The sequence below is a fragment of the Ovis canadensis genome, chromosome 3, assembly GCF_042477335.2.
Source record: "Ovis canadensis isolate MfBH-ARS-UI-01 breed Bighorn chromosome 3, ARS-UI_OviCan_v2, whole genome shotgun sequence".
NCBI lineage: Eukaryota > Metazoa > Chordata > Mammalia > Artiodactyla > Bovidae > Ovis > Ovis canadensis.
In genome coordinates this window covers 141,649,463-141,666,538 of record NC_091247.1, presented here as the reverse complement: position 1 = coordinate 141,666,538, position 17,076 = coordinate 141,649,463, and the positions used below count along the sequence as shown (strand labels likewise).

At 38.7% G+C, this 17,076-nt stretch overlaps 1 protein-coding gene across 1 annotated transcript in view; it reads right to left on the bottom strand.

Moving 5' to 3' along the window:
* Positions 1-17,076, bottom strand: part of FAM186A (family with sequence similarity 186 member A) — a 140,214-nt gene that overhangs the window by 89,428 nt on the left and 33,710 nt on the right. The window contains exons 2-3 of the mRNA XM_069581952.1: positions 13,761-13,977; positions 12,352-12,522 (exon numbers count right to left, since the gene is read on the bottom strand). Of these exons, the coding sequence (XP_069438053.1) occupies positions 12,352-12,522; positions 13,761-13,977 (388 nt within the window). The remainder of the gene's footprint in view (positions 1-12,351; positions 12,523-13,760; positions 13,978-17,076) is intronic.

Below are 17,076 nucleotides of genomic sequence, written 5' to 3'. Positions count from 1 at the left end.
ATGTTGGCAATTTGATCTCTGGTTCCTCTGCCTTTTCTAAATCCAGCTTGAACATCTGGAAGTTCATAGTTCACATACTGTTGAAGCCTGTCTTGGAGAATTTTGAGGATTATTTTACTAGTGTGTGAGATGAGTGCAATTGCACAGTAGTTTGAGCATTATTTCGCATTGCCTTTCTTTGGGATTGGAATGAAAACTGACCTTTTCCAGTCCTGTGGCCACAGCTGAGTTTTCCAAATTTGCTGGCATATTCAGTGCAGCACTTTTACGGCATTGTCTTTCAGGATTTGAAATAGCTCAACTGGAATTCCATCACCTCCACTAGCTTTGTTCGTAGTGATGCTTCCTAAGGCCCACTTGACTTTGCATTCCAGGATGTCTGGCTCTAGGTGGGTGATCACACCATGGTAATTATCTGGGTCGTGAAGATCTTTTTTGTATAGTTGTTTTGTGTATTCTTGCCACCTCTTCTGCTTTTGTTAGGTCCATACCATTTCTGTCCTTTATTGCACCCATCTTTGCATGAAATGTTCCCTTGGTACCTCTAATTTTCTTGAAGAGATCTCTAGTCTTTCCCATTCTATTGTTTTCCTCTATTTCTTTGCACTGATCACTGAGGAAGGCTTTCTTACCTCTCCTTGCTGTTCTTTGGAACTCTGCTTTCAAATGGGGATATCTTTCCTTTTCTCCTTTCCCTTTCCCTTCTCTTGCTTTTCACAGCTATTTGTAAGGCCTCCTCAGACAACCATTTTGCCTTTTTGCATTTCTTTTCTTTCCCTTGGGGATGGTCTTGATCCCTGCCTCCTGTGCAATGTCACAAACCTCTGTTCATAGTTCTTCAGGCACCCTGTCTAGCAGATCTAATCCCTTGAATCTATTTGTCACTTCTACTGTATAAGGGATTTGATTTAGGTAATACCTGAACCGTCAAGTGGTTTTCCCTACTTTCTTCAGTTTAACTCTGAATTTGTCTCTGAGTTCGTGGTCTGTGCCACAGTCAGCTCCTGGTCTTGTTTTTGCTGGTTGTATAGAAATTCTGCATCTTTGGCTGCAGAGAATATAATCAATCTGATTTCGGTATTGACCATCTGGTGATGTCCATGTGTAGAGTCTTCTCTTGTGTTGTTGGATGAAGGTATTTGCTATGACCAGTGTGTTCTTTTGACAGAACTCTGTTAGCTTTTGCCCTGCTTCATTTTGTACTCCAAGGCCAAATTTGCCTGTTACTAGAGGTATTTCTGGACTCCCTACTTTTGTATTTCAGTCCCCTATAATGAAAACGACATCTTTTGGGGGTGTTAGTTCTAGAAGGTCTTGTAGGTCTTCATAGAACTGTTCAATTTCAGCTTCTTCAGCATTACTGGTTGGGGCATAAACTTGGATTAATGTGATATTGAATAGTTTGCCTTGGAAACAAACAGAGATCATTCTGTCATATGCAGAGTACATCATATGAAATGCTGGGCTGGATGAAGCACAAGCTGGAATCAAGATTGCTGGGAAAAATATCAATAACCTCAGATATGCAGGTGACACCACCCTTATGGCAGAAAGCTAAGAGGAACTAAAGAGCCTCTTGATGAAAATGAAAGAGGAGAGTGAAAAAGCTGGCTGAAAACTCAGCCTTCAAAAATGAAGGTCATGGCATCTGGTCCCATCACTTCATGGCAAATAGATTGGGAAACAATTTTAACAGTGACAGATTTTATTTTCTCAGGTTCCAAAATCACTGCAGATGGTGACTACGGCTATGAAATTAAAAGATGCTTGCTCCTTGGATGAAAGGTATGGCAAACCTAGACAGCATTTTAAAAAGCAGAGACCTTACTTTGCTGACAAAGGTCCTTCTAGTCAAAGCTATGGTTTTTCCAGTAGTCATGTATGGATGTGAGAGTTGAACCAAAAGAAACTTGAACACCGAAGAACTGATGCTTTTGAACTGTGGTGTTGGAGAAGACTCCTGAGAGTTCCTTGGATTGCAAGGAGACCAAACCAGTCTATCCTAAAGGAAATCAGTCTTGAATATTCATTGGGAGGACTGATGCTGGAGTTGAAGCTCCAATACTTTGGCCACCTGATGCAAAGAACTGACTCACTAGAAAAGACCCTGATGCTGGGAAACATTGAAGGCAGGAGAAGAAGGGGTGATAACAGAAGATGAGATAGTTGGATGGCATCACTGACTCAAAGGACATGAGTTTGAGGAAGCTCCAAGAGTTGGTGTTGGGCAGGGAAGCCTGCTGTGCTGTAGTCCATGGGGTTTCAACGAGTCAGACATGACTAAATATCTGAACTGAACAATAACCACAGGGGAGCTGGAGAGACTATATAAATATCAAACAAATAGATTTTAAGGCAAAGAAAAAGAAATAGATCTAGTGACAACAAAGGACATTTTATAAAAATAAAAGTGTCTGTTCATCAGGAAGCTCAACAGTTGTAATCATATGTGTACCTAACAACTGAGTCTTAAAATACAGGAGGCAGAAAACTGACAGAATTAAAGAGAAATAACAACAATAATTGGAAAATTCAGCATCCCACTCTCAATAATGGATAGAACTAGATAGAAAATCAGTGAATATATATATGTATGTATATATATGTAGAACAATATAAACAAACTGTAAAGCACTCTATCTGACAACAATGTAGTGTATATTCTTTTCAACAGCACATGGAATGCTTTACAGAACAGATTATGTGCTAGGCTATAAAACAAGTCCCAGTACATTTATTTTTTAATATACATTTATTTTAATTGGAGGTTAATTACTTTACAATATTGTATTGGTTTTGCCATACATCAACATGAATCCACCACAGGTATACATGTGAACCCCCCTCCTTCCTCCCTCCCTGTACAATCCCTCTGGGTTGTCCCAGTGCACCAGCCCCAAGCATCCAGTATCATGCATCGAACCTGGACTGGTGATTCATTTCATATATGATATTATACATGTTTCAATGCCATTCTCCCAAATCATCCCACCCTCTCCCTCTCCCACAGAGTCCAAAAGACTGTTCTATACATCTGTGTCTCTTTTGCTGTCTCGCATACAGGGTTATTGTTACCATCTTTCTGAATTCCATATATATGCATTAGTATACTGTATTGGCAACCCACTCCAGTACTCTTGCCTGGAAAATCCCATGGATGGAGGAGCCTGGTAGGCTGCAGTCCGTGGGGTCGCGAAGTCGGGCATGACTGAGCAACTTCACTTTCACTTCTCACTTTCATGCATTGGAGAAGGAAGTGGCAACCCACTCCAGTATTCTTGCCTGGAGAATCCCAGAGATGGGGGAGCCTGGTGGGCTGCCATCTATTGGGTTGCACAGGGTCGGACATGACTGAAGTGACTTAGCAGCAGCAGCAGCATACTGTATTGGTGTTTTTCTTTCTGGCTTACTTCACTCTGTATAGTAGGCTCCAGCTTCATCCACCTCATTAGAACTGATTCAAATGTATTCTTTTTAATGGCTGAGTAATACTCCATTGTGTATATGTACCACTGCTTTCTTATCCATTCGTCTGCTGATGGACATCTAGGTTGTTTCCATGTCCTGGCTATTATAAACAGTGCTGCAATGAACATTGGGGTACACGTGTCTCTTTCAATTCTGGTTTCCTCGGTATGTATGCCCAGCAGTGGGATTGCTGGGTCATAAGGCAGTTCTAGTTCCAGTTTTTTAAGGAATCTCCACACTGTTCTCCATAGTGGCTGTACTAGTTTGCATTCCCACCAACAGTGTAAGAAGGTTCCCTTTTCTCCACACCCTCTCCAGCATTTATTGCTTGTAGACTTTTGGATCACAGCCATTCTGACTGGCGTGAAATGGTACCTCATTGTGGTTTTGATTTGCATTTCTCTGATAATGAGTGATGTTGAGCATCTTTTCATGTGTTTGTTAGCCATCTGTATGTCTTCTTTGGAGAAATGTCTATTTAGTTCTTTGGCCCATTTTTTGATTGGGTCATTTATTTTTCTGGAATTGAGCTGCAGGTGTTGCTTGTATATTTTAGTCAGTTACTTCATTTGCTACTATTTTCTCCCATTCTGAAGGCTGTCTTTTCACCTTCCTTATAGTTTCCTTTGTTGTGCAGAAGTTTTAAGTTTAATTAGGCCCCATTTGTTTATTTTTGCTTTTATTTCCAATATTCTGGGAGGTGGGTCATAGGGGATCCTGCTGTGATTTGTGTCGGAGAGTGTTTTGTCTGTGTTCTCCTCTAGGAGTTTTATAGTTTCTGGTCTTATGTTTAGATCTTTAATCCATTTGAGTTTATTTTTGTATATGGTGTTAGAAAGTGTTCTACTTTCATTCTTTTACATGTGGTTGACCAGTTTTCCCAGCACCACTTGTTAAAGAGATTGTCTTTACTCCATTGTATATTCTTGCCTCCTTTGTCAAAGATCAGGTGTCCGTAGGTGTGTGGATTTATTTCTGGGCTTTCTATTTTGTTCCATTGATCTATATTTCTGTCTTTGTGCCAGTACCATACTGTCTTGATGACTGTGGCTTTGTAGTAGAGCCTGAAGTCAGGCAGGTTGATTCCTCCAGTTCCATTCTTTTTTCTCAAGATTGCTTTGGCTATTTGAGGTTTTTTGTATTTCCATACAAATTGTGAAATTATTTGTTCTAGTTCTGTGAAAAATACCATTGGTAGCTTGATAGGGATTGCATTGAATCTATAGATTGCTTTGGGTAGTATACTCATTTTCACTATATTGATTCTTCCGATCCATGAACATGGTATATTTCTCCATCCATTAGTGTCCTCTTTGATTTCTTTCACCAGTGTTTTATAGTTTTCTATATATAGGTTTTTAGTTTCTTTAGGTAGATAAATTTCTAAGTATTTTATTCTTTTTGTTGCAATGGTGAATGGAATTGTTTCCTTAATTTCTCTTTCTATTTTCTCATTATTAGTGTATAGGAATGCAAGGGATTTCTGTGTGTTGATTTTATATCCTGCAACTTTACTATATTCATTGATTAGCTCTAGTAATTTTCTGGTGGATTCTTTAGGGTTTTCTATGCAGAGGCTCATGTCATCTGCAAATAGTGAGAGTTTTACTTCTTTTCCAATTTGGATTCCTTTTATTTCTTTTTCTGCTCTGATTGCTGTGGCCCAAACTTCCAAAACTAGGTTGAATAGTAGTGGTGAAAGTGGGCACCCTTGTCTTGTTCCTGACTTTAGGGGAAATGCTTTCAATTTTTCACCATTGATGATAATGTTTGCTGTGGGTTTGTCATATATAGCTTTTATTATGTTGAGGTATGTTCCTTCTATTCCTACTTTCTGGAGAGTTTTTTTATCATAAATGGATGTTGAATTTTGTCAAAGGCTTTCTCTGCATCTATTGAGATAATCATATGGCTTTTATTTTTCAATTTGTTAATGTGGTGAATTACATTGATTCATTTGCAGATATTGAAGAATCATTGCATCCCTGGGATAAAGCCCACTTGGTCATGGTGTATGATCTTTTTAATGTGTTGTTGGATTCTGATTGCTAGAATTTTGTGAAGGATTTTTGCATCTATGTTCATCAGTGATATTGGCCTGTAGTATTCTTTTTTTGTGGCATCTTTGTCAGGTTTTGGTATTAGGGTGATGGTGGCCTCCTAGAATGAGTTTGGAAGTTGACCTTCCTCTGCAATTTTCTGGAAGAGTTTGAGTAGGATAGGCGTTAGCTCTTCTCTAAATTTTTGGTAGAATTCAGCTGTGAAGCCATCGGACCTGGGCTTTTGTTTGCTGGAAGATTTCTGATTACAGTTTCAATTTCTGTGCTTGGGTCTGTTAAGATTTTCTATTTTTTCCTGGTTCAGTTTTAGAAAGTTGTACTTTTCTAAGAATTTGTCCATTTCTTCCATGTTGTCCATTTTATTGTCATATAATTGCTGATATTAGTCTCTTATGATCCTTTGTATTTCTGTGTTGTCTGTTGTAATCTCTTCATTTTCATTTCTAATTTTATTGATTTGATTTTTCTCCCTTTGTTTCTTGATGAGTCTGGCTAATGGTTTGTCAATTTTATTTATCCTTTCAAAGAACCAGCTTTTGGTTTTGTTGATTTTTGCTATGGTCTCTTTTGTTTCTTTTGCATTTATTTCTGCCCTAATTTTTAAGATTTCTTTCCTTCTACTAACCCTGGGGTTCTTCATTTCTTCCTTTTCTAGTTGCTTTAGGTGTAGAGTTAGGTTATTTATTTGACTTTTTTCTTGTTTCTTGAGGTATGCCTGTATTGCTATGAACTTTCCCCTTAGCACTGGTTTTACAGTGTCCCACAGGTTTTGGGTTGTTGTGTTTTCATTTTCATTCATTTCTATGCATAATTTGATTTCTTTTTTGATTTCTTCTGTGATTTGTTGGTTATTCAGCAGCGTGTTGTTCAGCCTCCATATGTTGGAATTTTTAATAGTTTTTCTCCTGTAATTGAGATCTAATCTTACTGCATTGTGGTCAGAAAAGATGCTTGGAATGATTTCAATTTTTTTGAATTTACCAAGGCTAGATTTATGGCCCAGGATGTGATCTATCCTGGAGAAGGTTCTGTGTGCACTTGAGAAAAAGGTGAAATTCGTTGTTTTGGGGTGAAATGTCCTATAGATATCAATTAGGTCTAACTGGTCTGTTGTATCATTTAAAGTTTGTGTTTCCTTGTTAATTTTCTGTTTAGTTGATCTTTCCATAGGTGTGAGTGGGGTATTAAAGTCTCCCACTATTATTGTGTTATTGTTAATTTCCCCTTTCATACTTGTTAGCATTTGTCTTACATATTGTGGTGCTCCTATGTTGGGTGCATATATATTTATAATTGTTATATCTTCTTCTTGGATTGATCCTTTGATCATTATGTAATGTCCTTCTTTGTCTCTTTCCATGCTTTTGTTTTAAAGTCTATTTTATCTAATATGAGTATTGCTACTCCTGCTTTCTTTTGGTCTCTATCTGCATGGAATATCTTTTTCCAGCCCTTCACTTTCAGTCTACATGTGTCCCCTGTTCTGAGGTGGGTCTCTTGTAGACAACATATATAGGGGTCTTGTTTTTGTATCCATTTAGCTAATCTTTGTCTTTTGGTTGGGGCATTCAACCCATTTACATTTAAGGTAATTATTGATATGTATGATCCTATTGCCATTTACTTTATTGTTTTGGGTTCAAGTTTATGCACCCTTTCTGTGTTTCCTGTCTAGAGAAGATCCTTCAGCATTTGTTGGAGAGCTGGTTTGGTGGTGCTGAATTATCTCAGCTTTTGCTTGTCTGTAAAGCTTTTGATTTCTCCTTCATATTTGAATGAGATCCTTGCTGGGTACAGTAATCTGGGTTGTAGGTTATTTTCTTTCATCACTTTAAGTATGTCTCATCATTCCCTCCTGGCCTGAAGAGTTTCTATTGAAAGATCAGCTGTTATCCTTATGGGAATCCCCTTGTGTGTTATTTGTTGTTTTTCCCTTGCTGCTTTTAATATTTGTTCTTTGTGTTTGATCTTTGTTAATTTGATTAATATGTGTCTTGGGGTGTTTTGCCTTGGGTTTATCCTGTTTGGGACTCTCTGGGTTTCTTGGACTTGGGTGATTATTTCCTTCCCCATTTTAGGGAAGTTTTCAACTATTATCTCCTCAAGTATTTTCTCATGGTCTTTCTTTTTGTCTTCTTCTTCTGGGACTCCTATGATTCAAATGCTGGGGTATTTAACACTGTCCTGGCGGTCTCTGAGATTGTCCTCATTTCTTTTAATTCATTTTTCTTTTTTCCTCTCTGATTCATTTATTTCTACCATTCTATCTTCTAACTCACTAATCCTATCTTCTGCCTCTGTTATTCTACTATTTGTTGCCTCCAGAGTGTTTTTTATCTCATTTTTTGCATTATTCATTATATATTAATTCTTTTTTATTTCTTCTAGGTTCTTGTTAAACCTTTCTTGCATCTTCTCAATCCTTGTCTCCAGGCTGTTTATCTGTGATTCCATTTTTATTTCAAGATTTTGGATCATTTTCACTATCATTATTTGGAATTCTTTACCAGGTAGATTCCTTATCTCTTCCTCTTTTGTTTGGTTTGGTGGGCATTTACCCTGTTCCTTTACCTGCTAGGTATTCCACTGTCTCTTCATCTTGTTTATATTGCTGAGTTTGGGGTGGCCTTTCTGTATTCTGGCAGTTTGTGGAGTTCTGTTTATTGTGGAGTTTCCTTGCTGTGGGTGGGGTTGTACAGGTGGCTTGTCAAGGTTTCTTGGTTAGGGAAGCTTGTGTCAGTGTTCTGGTGGGTAGAGCTGGATTTCTTCTCTCTGGAGTGCAATGAAGTGTCCAGTAATGAGTTACGAGATGTCATTGGTTTTGGAGTAACTTTGGGAAGCTTGTATATTGGAGCTCAGGGCTATGTTCCTGTATTGCTGAAGAATTTGCATGGTATGTCTTGCTCTGGAACTCGTTGGCCTTTAGGTGGTGCTTGGTTTCAGTGTAGGTATGGAGGCGTTTGATGAGCTCCTGTCAATTAATCTTCCCTGGAGTCAGAAGTTCTCTGGTGTTCTCAGGGTTTGGACTTAAGCCTCTTGCTTCTGGTTTTCAGTCTTATTTTTACAGTAGTCTCAAGACTTCTCCTTCTGTACAGCACCATTGATAAAACATCTAGGTTAAAGATGAAAGGTTTCTCCACAGTGAGGGACATCCAGAGAGGTTCATAGAGTTACATGGAGAAGAGAAGAGGGAGGAGTTAGAGGTAACCCAAATGAGATGAGGTGGAATCAATAGAGGAGAGAGAAAGCTAGCCAGTAATCACTTCCTTATGTGCACTCCACAAGTGGACTACTCAGAGATGTTCACGGAGTAATACAGAGAAGAGAAAAGGGAGGAAGGAGACAGAGGTGGCCAGGAGGATAAAAGGGGGGAATCAAAAGGCGAGAGACAGATCCAGCCAGTAATCAGTTCCCTAAGTGTTCTCGACCGTCTGGAACACACAGAGATTCACAGAGTTGGGTAGAGAAGAAAGAGGGTAGGAAGGAGACAGAGGCAACCTGGTGGAGAAAAAGGGGAGTCCAAAGTGGGAGAGAGCAGTCAAGCCAGTAATCTCGCTCCCAAGTAAAATGGGTACTGAAGATTGGGTTCTTAAAGGTACAAAATTGATAACAAATACCAAAAAGCAAAGATTAAAAATCTAGACTAGAGTTTGGAATTTCAAAAATATAATATTAAAGAAAAGAAGAAAAAAAAGAGAAAAAAAGGTCACAAAAATTATAAAATATATATATATGAAGTTTGCTTTTAAAAAGTGGTATCTTTTGTTTGCAAAGTAATAGTAGGTTATAAAAGTGAAAATTAAAGGAATAATAGAGGACTTAAAAATTTAAAAAAAAAAGAATGATCATAAAAATAATAAAAAATATATCTAGGACTTTCTCTGGTGTTGTTGTGGGTATTGCAGGGTCAGTTCATTTTTGGATATTTCCTTGGTCTGGCTTATATTTCTCAACATCTATAGGCCCCTTCCCATGTAGTCGGTACTAACGACAGGGTTTTAATCTATTGCACCTGTCACTTCCAAGGTGGTTCCCTCTGTTTTAGCTTCTTCTGTTTGCTGGTCTCTTCAGTGTCTGATTTCCACCCTGACACAAAGGGGGCAGTGGTGGACACCTTTTTTAGGCTCACTTGTTCAGTCGGGCTATGGGGAGGGAGGGACACTGCAAACAAATAACACTGGCGTGTGCTGGCAGTGCCTCAGCCACACTGGGCCTGCCCCCGCTCACAGCTCATGCGCCCTCCCTGCCCACAGTGCTCAGGCTCTGCTGCTGCTAAGTCGCTTCAGTCCTGTCCTACTCTGCGCGACCCCATAGATGGCAGCCCACCAGGCTCCCCGATCCCTGGGATTCTCCAGGCAAGAACACTGGAGTGGGTTGCCACTTCCTTCTCCAATGCAGGAAAGTGAAAAGTGAAAGTGAAGTTGCTCAGTCGTGTCCGACTCTCTGTGACCCCATGGACTGCAGCTGACCAGGCTCCTCCGCCCATGGGATTTTGCAGGCAAGAGTACTGGAGCGGGGTGCCATTGCCTTCTTTAGGATGCTCCAACGGGAATCGTCTGAGGCCGGCCCTGGGCTGCATCCACCTCCCAGGTCTAAGCTGCTCAGGTTCAGGCACTCGGGTAGTCCTCAGAGGTGCAGACTCGGTTGGGCCTGCGTTTTGTGCCCCTCCCAGGTGATGAGGTGTTTGGCGTGTGCAGTCGCTGCAACTTATCGCCTCCCCAGTCCCTGTCGCTCGGTTTTCTGGGTGTACAACCCACGCACCTTCTCAGGCAGATGTTGACTGTCCAGAACCCCAAGAAGTCTTAGTTAGCAAAGAAGCCTGCTTGCAGTTTGGTAGATAATGTCTCTCTGGGGCTGTGATTGCCCGCTTCCAGCTCTGGCTGCCTGTCACCAGAGGGGGATGGTCTGCAGCTGGCTAGTTCTGTTCACTCCTTGTTCTGTGCGCGGGCCTGGCAATGTCTTAGGGCTTTTCCCGTGGTAGCTATCCCACAGTCTGGTTTGCTAGCCCAAGTTAGTTTGCTCAGATTGCCCTCGGGGCATTCAGGCCAGATCCTTACTCTGAGCAATGCAGCCTGCACCTCCCTGCCAAGCCCCTGCTTGCTAGTGGTGAGTGCAGGCGTCAGCGCTGCTTCTCCATGGGGGGAGTTACCGTTGGGCTTGTAATCTGTGGGTTTTAATTATTTGTTCATTTTTCCTCCCTGTTATGTTGCCCTCTGTGCTTCCAAGGCTCGCCACAGGCTCGGCAGTGAGAGTGTTTCCTGGTGTTTGGAAACTTCTCTCTTTTTAAGACTCCCTTCCCAGGACAGAGCTCTGTCCCTACCTCTTTTGTCTCTTTTTTTTGTCTTTTATATTTTTTCCTACTTTCTTTCGAAGACAATGGGCTGCTTTTCTGGGTGCCTGATGTCCTCTGCCGGCATTCAGAAGTTGTTTTGTGGAATTTACTCAGCGTTTAAATGTTCTTTTTATGAATTTGTGGGGGAGAAAGTGGTCTCCCTGTCCTATTCATCCACCACCGCACCCCACCCAGTACATTTAAAAGGATTAAAATAATACAAAATATGTTCCAAATTGCAGTGTGCTAGATAAATGGATAGATAAAATATAATCTCCTTTTGGTTCTGTTTTCAGAGTTGAACCCTGACTGATACAAGTTCTTAATGCAACACTAAAACCATGATCCATATAAGAAAAAAAGAAAGATAAACTGATGGAACTTCATCAGAATTAAACACTCTTGGGCTTCAAGGCTCCATTAAGAAAATGAAAAGACAAGCCACAGACTGGGAGAAAACATTTGCAAATTACTTTTCTGAAAAAGGACTTGTATCCAGAATATCTAAGAAGCTCTTAAAACTAAATAATGAAAATGATTAAGTATTTGAATAGACGTTTCATCAAAGAAAATATAGGAATGTCCAATAAGCACATGAAAAAGTGCTCAGTATCATTAGTCAGGGAAATGCAAATTAAAGCCACAATGAGAAACCACTTCACACCTATTAGGAAAGCTATAATAAAAAAGACAGTAGAAACTAACACAACATTGTAAAGCAATTATACTAAAACAAAAAAGCCAATAACAAGTGTTGTTGAAAATGTGAAGTAAGTGGAACCCTAATATATTGCTGGTGAAAATTTAAATGGTGCTATCACTTGGGAAATCAGCTAATAATTTCTTAAAAAGTTAAATATATGTTTACCAGCAATAGATAAATAAATGACAGAGAAATTCTGCTCCTAGGTATTTCCAAAAAGAAATGAAAATTTACGTTCATACAAAAACATACATGTGTGTTCATAGTGGCATTATTCAAAAAAATGAAAAAGTGGGAGCAATGCAAATAAACTGGTAAATGGATAAATAAAGTTTGGTATATGCAAACAGTGGTGTATGATTGGCACTAGAAAGGAAGAAACTACAAACTACAAACTAAAACTACATGTTACATTCTGTAACATGGCTGAATGTCGAAACATTATGCTAAATGAAAGAAACCAGACATAAAGGACTATATGAAAATATGATTCCATTTTATGAAATATCCAAGAAAGGCAAATCTATTGAGATAGAAAATAGATTATTGATTTCTGGGGCTGAAGGTGGGAATGAAGATTGACTGCAAATGGGCCTGAGGGATCTTCTGTGGATCATAAAATGTTCTAAAGTTAGACTGTGGTGATGGTTGCACAATTCTAAATGTATTAAAAGCCATTGAATTGTACAACTATTGTGAGTAAACTTTATGGTATGTAAATTATACCTCAATAAAGCTATTTTTTAGAAAAAGTAAAATCTATATTCAATGTCTTAGAGTACTCTTACCTGTTTTTTTCTTTTGTTTCCTCTTTTCTTCAAGCAAATATGTAGTAATTCTGCTTAGTATCTTGACATTGCTCTCAATAGCTTTGAATGTTTCTGGTAACATCTCCATTTGTGCTAAACAGTGATGGTGTTCTTCAATATCAATTGCAGTGATCTCAGACAAAGTGACATCTTGAAGAGAGTAAAAAAAAATTACTTTTGTGCAGAAAAATAATTACAACCATATAGGCTTACAATATTGGCTACCTAGTCAATATTATAGTATTGGGAAATACAGATAGCTTATACCTATTTCTATTCTGAGGCTTTTCTCTGTGAAGAAGTGAAAAAAGAAAAGACTTGGAATAGAAGACTGAACAGTAAATCTTGGGCATGAAAATATGCTTAAAATATAGCTGCTGCTGCTGCTAAGTCACTTCAGTCGTATCTGATTCTGTGCAACCTCATAGATGGCCTCCCCACCAGGCTCCTCTGTCCCTGGGATTCTCCAGGCAAGAACACTGGAGTGGGTTGCCATTTCCTTCTCCATTGCATGAAAGTGAAAAGTGAAAGTGAAGTCACTCAGTCGTGTCCAACACTTAGCGACCTCATGGACTGCAGCGCACCAGGCTCCTTTGTCCATGGGATTTTCCAGGCAAGAGTACTGGAGTGGGATGCCAAGGTGTCTAATTGGTTTAATTATCTGATATCAAGGATAAAGATCTAAAATGTGATTATATGCTTTAATACTGGGGATTAAAACCCCAATTAACTCCCTTGGTAAGTTTTCTAGTATTTCATAACCCTTGTTATATGAGATTTCTTGTCACTAAATGAAATTTCTCTTTTTTGTATTCTTAGCTTATTCATTCTTTCATTCAACTAGAGTCTCCTCTGTCATATACTGTTCTAGATGCTGAAGACACAGCATTGAATAAAACAAATTCCCTGATTTTATTACTATTTATATTCTAGCGAAAGGAAACAAACAAAATTTTTAAAAAATATTAATTATTAATTATAAACTGTGCCAGATGATAAGAAAAGCTATACATAAAAAATTATAAAGAATAACAGCCAGTGCCAGGGTGTAGAGAATGGGGATGGTCAGAGAACACCTCATTTTAAAGTGAGGTATATTAAAAAATAAATAAATAAATAAATAAATAAAGTGAGGTATAAGCAGAGAATAAACCATGTGGCTACCTGGTAGAAAATGTTTCAGGCAAGGGACTAGGAAGCATTAAGACACTGGGCAGGAGCATGCTAAGTGAGCAAATTTGTTTTCCTTATTTTATTCTTCCTGAAACAGAGAGCAACTGTTTAACCATCTTAGCTTTTCCTTCTTTAGTCTTCTAATCCTTCAAAATTTACTTATAATTCTGTTCTGTAGGTTTTTCATTAACTTTAAATCACTTCTGGAAACTTACTCCATTCTTCCAACCAGGCCAGAATGTAGGCAAGAGTCTTGTCTTTAATTTCAGCAGTCTTAGCACAAGCAACTATTTTCTCCAGCAAGCTTCCTCTCCGTTTCTTATGTTCTATAAGGGACATTTTCCTTCCAGCATGCATATTCTCATTCATAGTATAGCGATTTATTATACGCTTCACATTTTGCATTATGTCTGTCAGCTGCATATTAAGATACTATAAGAATAAAAAGGGGGATTATAGTAATAAATCCTGTTTGACAATAAGATTTGATCACCTTTCTTCCCAGAATGTCAGTGATAGTCACTATAAAGCTCTCTAATCAAAAGCTTTTTAATTCTAATCTTTCTGTTAGTCTAAGATTTTCCTCTTAATTTTTTTTTCTCTGCCTTCATCCTAGAATTTCTATGATATAATGAAAAAAATATTTGGTTTGAAATTATATCTGGATTCTAACTCTAGCTCCCTCCTTAAAATGACTTTTAGTGGACTTCCCTGGTGATCCAGTGGTTAAGAATCTGCCGGCCAATGTAGGGGACATGGGTTCGATCCCTGGTCTGGGAATATTCCACATGCCATAGGGCAGTAAGCCCGTATACCACAACTACTGAAGTCCCCTCTCTGTAGAGCCCATGTTCCACAAGAGAAGCCACCTCAATGAGAAGCCTGAAACTAGAGAATAGCCCTCCACTTGCTGCAACTAGAGAAAGCCCTCATAGCAACGAAGACCCAGCACAGCTGAAAAATAAATTAAAATTGTTTTTAAAAAGATAACTCTTTAAAAAATTATTTTCTACAATCATGACTCATCTGTAAAATAATGGAGATGCTAAGTTCACAGTTGATCTGAGACATGTAACATGTGTGAAATGCCTTATAGACTATGGCTGCTGTAAACAAACTAATTAAAGGAAATTACTTTTAAAAAAATTAACCCTTACACCTGGAAAGCAGCTATTGGAATATTCCACAACATGATTTTTATTTCATTATTTCCCCTCCTCAAGAATCTATCAGTAAATTTCTTCTGTTCATCACTTTATCCTAGTAGTTCTCGGTGGGGGTAATTATTGCCTCATATCTGGCATTTAGAAATGTATGGGACTTCCTGGTGGTACAGTGGATAGGAATCTGCCTGCTTATGCAGGGGACATGGGTTCGATGTTGGGTCCAGGAATAGTCCACATGCAGCAGATCAACTAAGCTCATGCACCACAGCTACTGAACCCCTACTCCAGAGCCCTGGAACTGCAACTACTGAGCCCAGGTTCTACAATTACTGAAGCCCGTGCTGCTAGAGCCTGTGCTCGGCTGCAAGAGAAGCCTGAGCACTGCAACAAAGAGTAGACCCCGCTCACACAACTGGAGAAAGCCCACGTAAAGCAAAAGAGACCCAGCTCAGCCAAAAAAAAAAAAAGAGAGAGAGAGAGGTGGACTACCCTGGTGGTTCAGTGGTTAAGAATCTGCATTGCAAGCCAAGGGACACCAGTGCAATCCCTGGTCCCAGAAAAATCACACAGGCTGCAGAGCAACTAAGCCCTCAAGCCTTCTACTGAGCCAGTGCTTTAGAGCCCGCGAGTTGCAATTATAGAACCTATGTGCTGCACCTACTGAAGCCTGTATGCCTGGAGCCCATGCCCCACAAGAAGAGAAGCCAGTGCAATCAGAAGCCCACACATTGCAGCAGAGAGTAGAACCCCCACCCCACCACTGCAACTAGAGAAAGCCCATGCACAGCAATGAAGACCCACCATAGCCAAAAAATGAAGATAAATATATAAGCTTTAAAAAAAAAAGTCACAATGTCTGCCAAAGAAAAGAAGCACTTTTGGTTGTAACAAGGAATGGAAGGGAAGACATTGTACTTAGTAAAGGATGCTAAGTTGTGCCAGCCCACCCTATGTGCAATGGACAGTATACATATTTAAGAATTGGCTCATCCTGCATAAATTTTCACTGTCCAATGGGATATTCACATAGGTTACATAAAATGTTTATAATTACCTGAGCCTAGAAACTTATTCTTTTTAAAGTATAAATGGAAAGTGAGTTCCTACCAAGTTTAATTGCTTACTGAAATTTCCAGGAATGCAAATATTATGCGAATCAAAGGAAAATGTTCTTTAGGATTTTGCCAATAAAATTTCACCATTCACCAATAAAATGTTCACCATACTACCAACCAACAATGCACCATTGCTAATAGTATGTAGTGTCACTGCAATAAACCTGCATTTGTTTCAGCCTATATTCATAGCTTTCATATTTATTTTAATTCTGCATAAAGATGCAAGCCTCTGCTACCTCTTTGTAATGTCTTCTATTGAAGTTTGACTTAGAATTTACACATTGAAATGCATGTTATTAAATTTAGCGCTTTTATTTACCTTCATATAATAATTTCTTCGAGTATAGATATTTTATCTATGAAGTTCACTTCAGAGGAACAAAAGGGAAGTTAAAAATATTTTTAAAAGGCATAATAAATCTGATAGATGTAGAACCACTGCTCCATCTTTCCAACTTTATCAGTTACTTTCTCAATTTGGCTTTAGATAAACCTAACTTCTTCTACACTCCTTACAATAGCAGTGAGATTGGGATTTTGCAAGCCAAATCGCCATGCCAAAAGAGTAATCAAATGTTAGGTGCTAGAATTACTGCAGTCAGAAATAGGTAATGCAGTTGCAGTAAATTAAGTCAGAAATGCAGAACAGAGACAAAGTTTGATAAGACAAGTGATGAAGAATAACATTACAAACTAACACATAACATGGTGATTAAGGAAAAAGTATTACCAACTTCTCATATATTCTCCCACAGAATGGAAAAGAACTCTTCTCAATTCATTCTTTGTGGCCAGAATTACCCTCATACCAAGATGGATAAAGATATTGCAAAAAAAAAAAAACACTACAGATCAACATCTCTATAAATTTTGTTGCAAAAATCCTCAACAAAATACTAAATAGGATTAGCACCTTATTAATAGAATTAGATACTGCAAACATGTGGGATTTATTCCAGGAATACAAAAATGGTTCAACATGTGAAAATCAATGAATGAAATACACCAAATTAACAAAATGAAGGAAAAAAATCATATGATCACCTCAACTGATACAGAAAAAGCATGCAACAAAATTCAACACCCTTTCATGATGAAAGCTCTCACCAAAGTAGGTGTAAAGGGAAAATACTTCAATATAATAAATGTCATATATGACAAGCCCACAGCTAACATCATACTGAAAGGTGAAAATCTGAAAGTTATTCCTCTAAGATTAGGAACAAGTAAAGGATTCCAACTCTCAT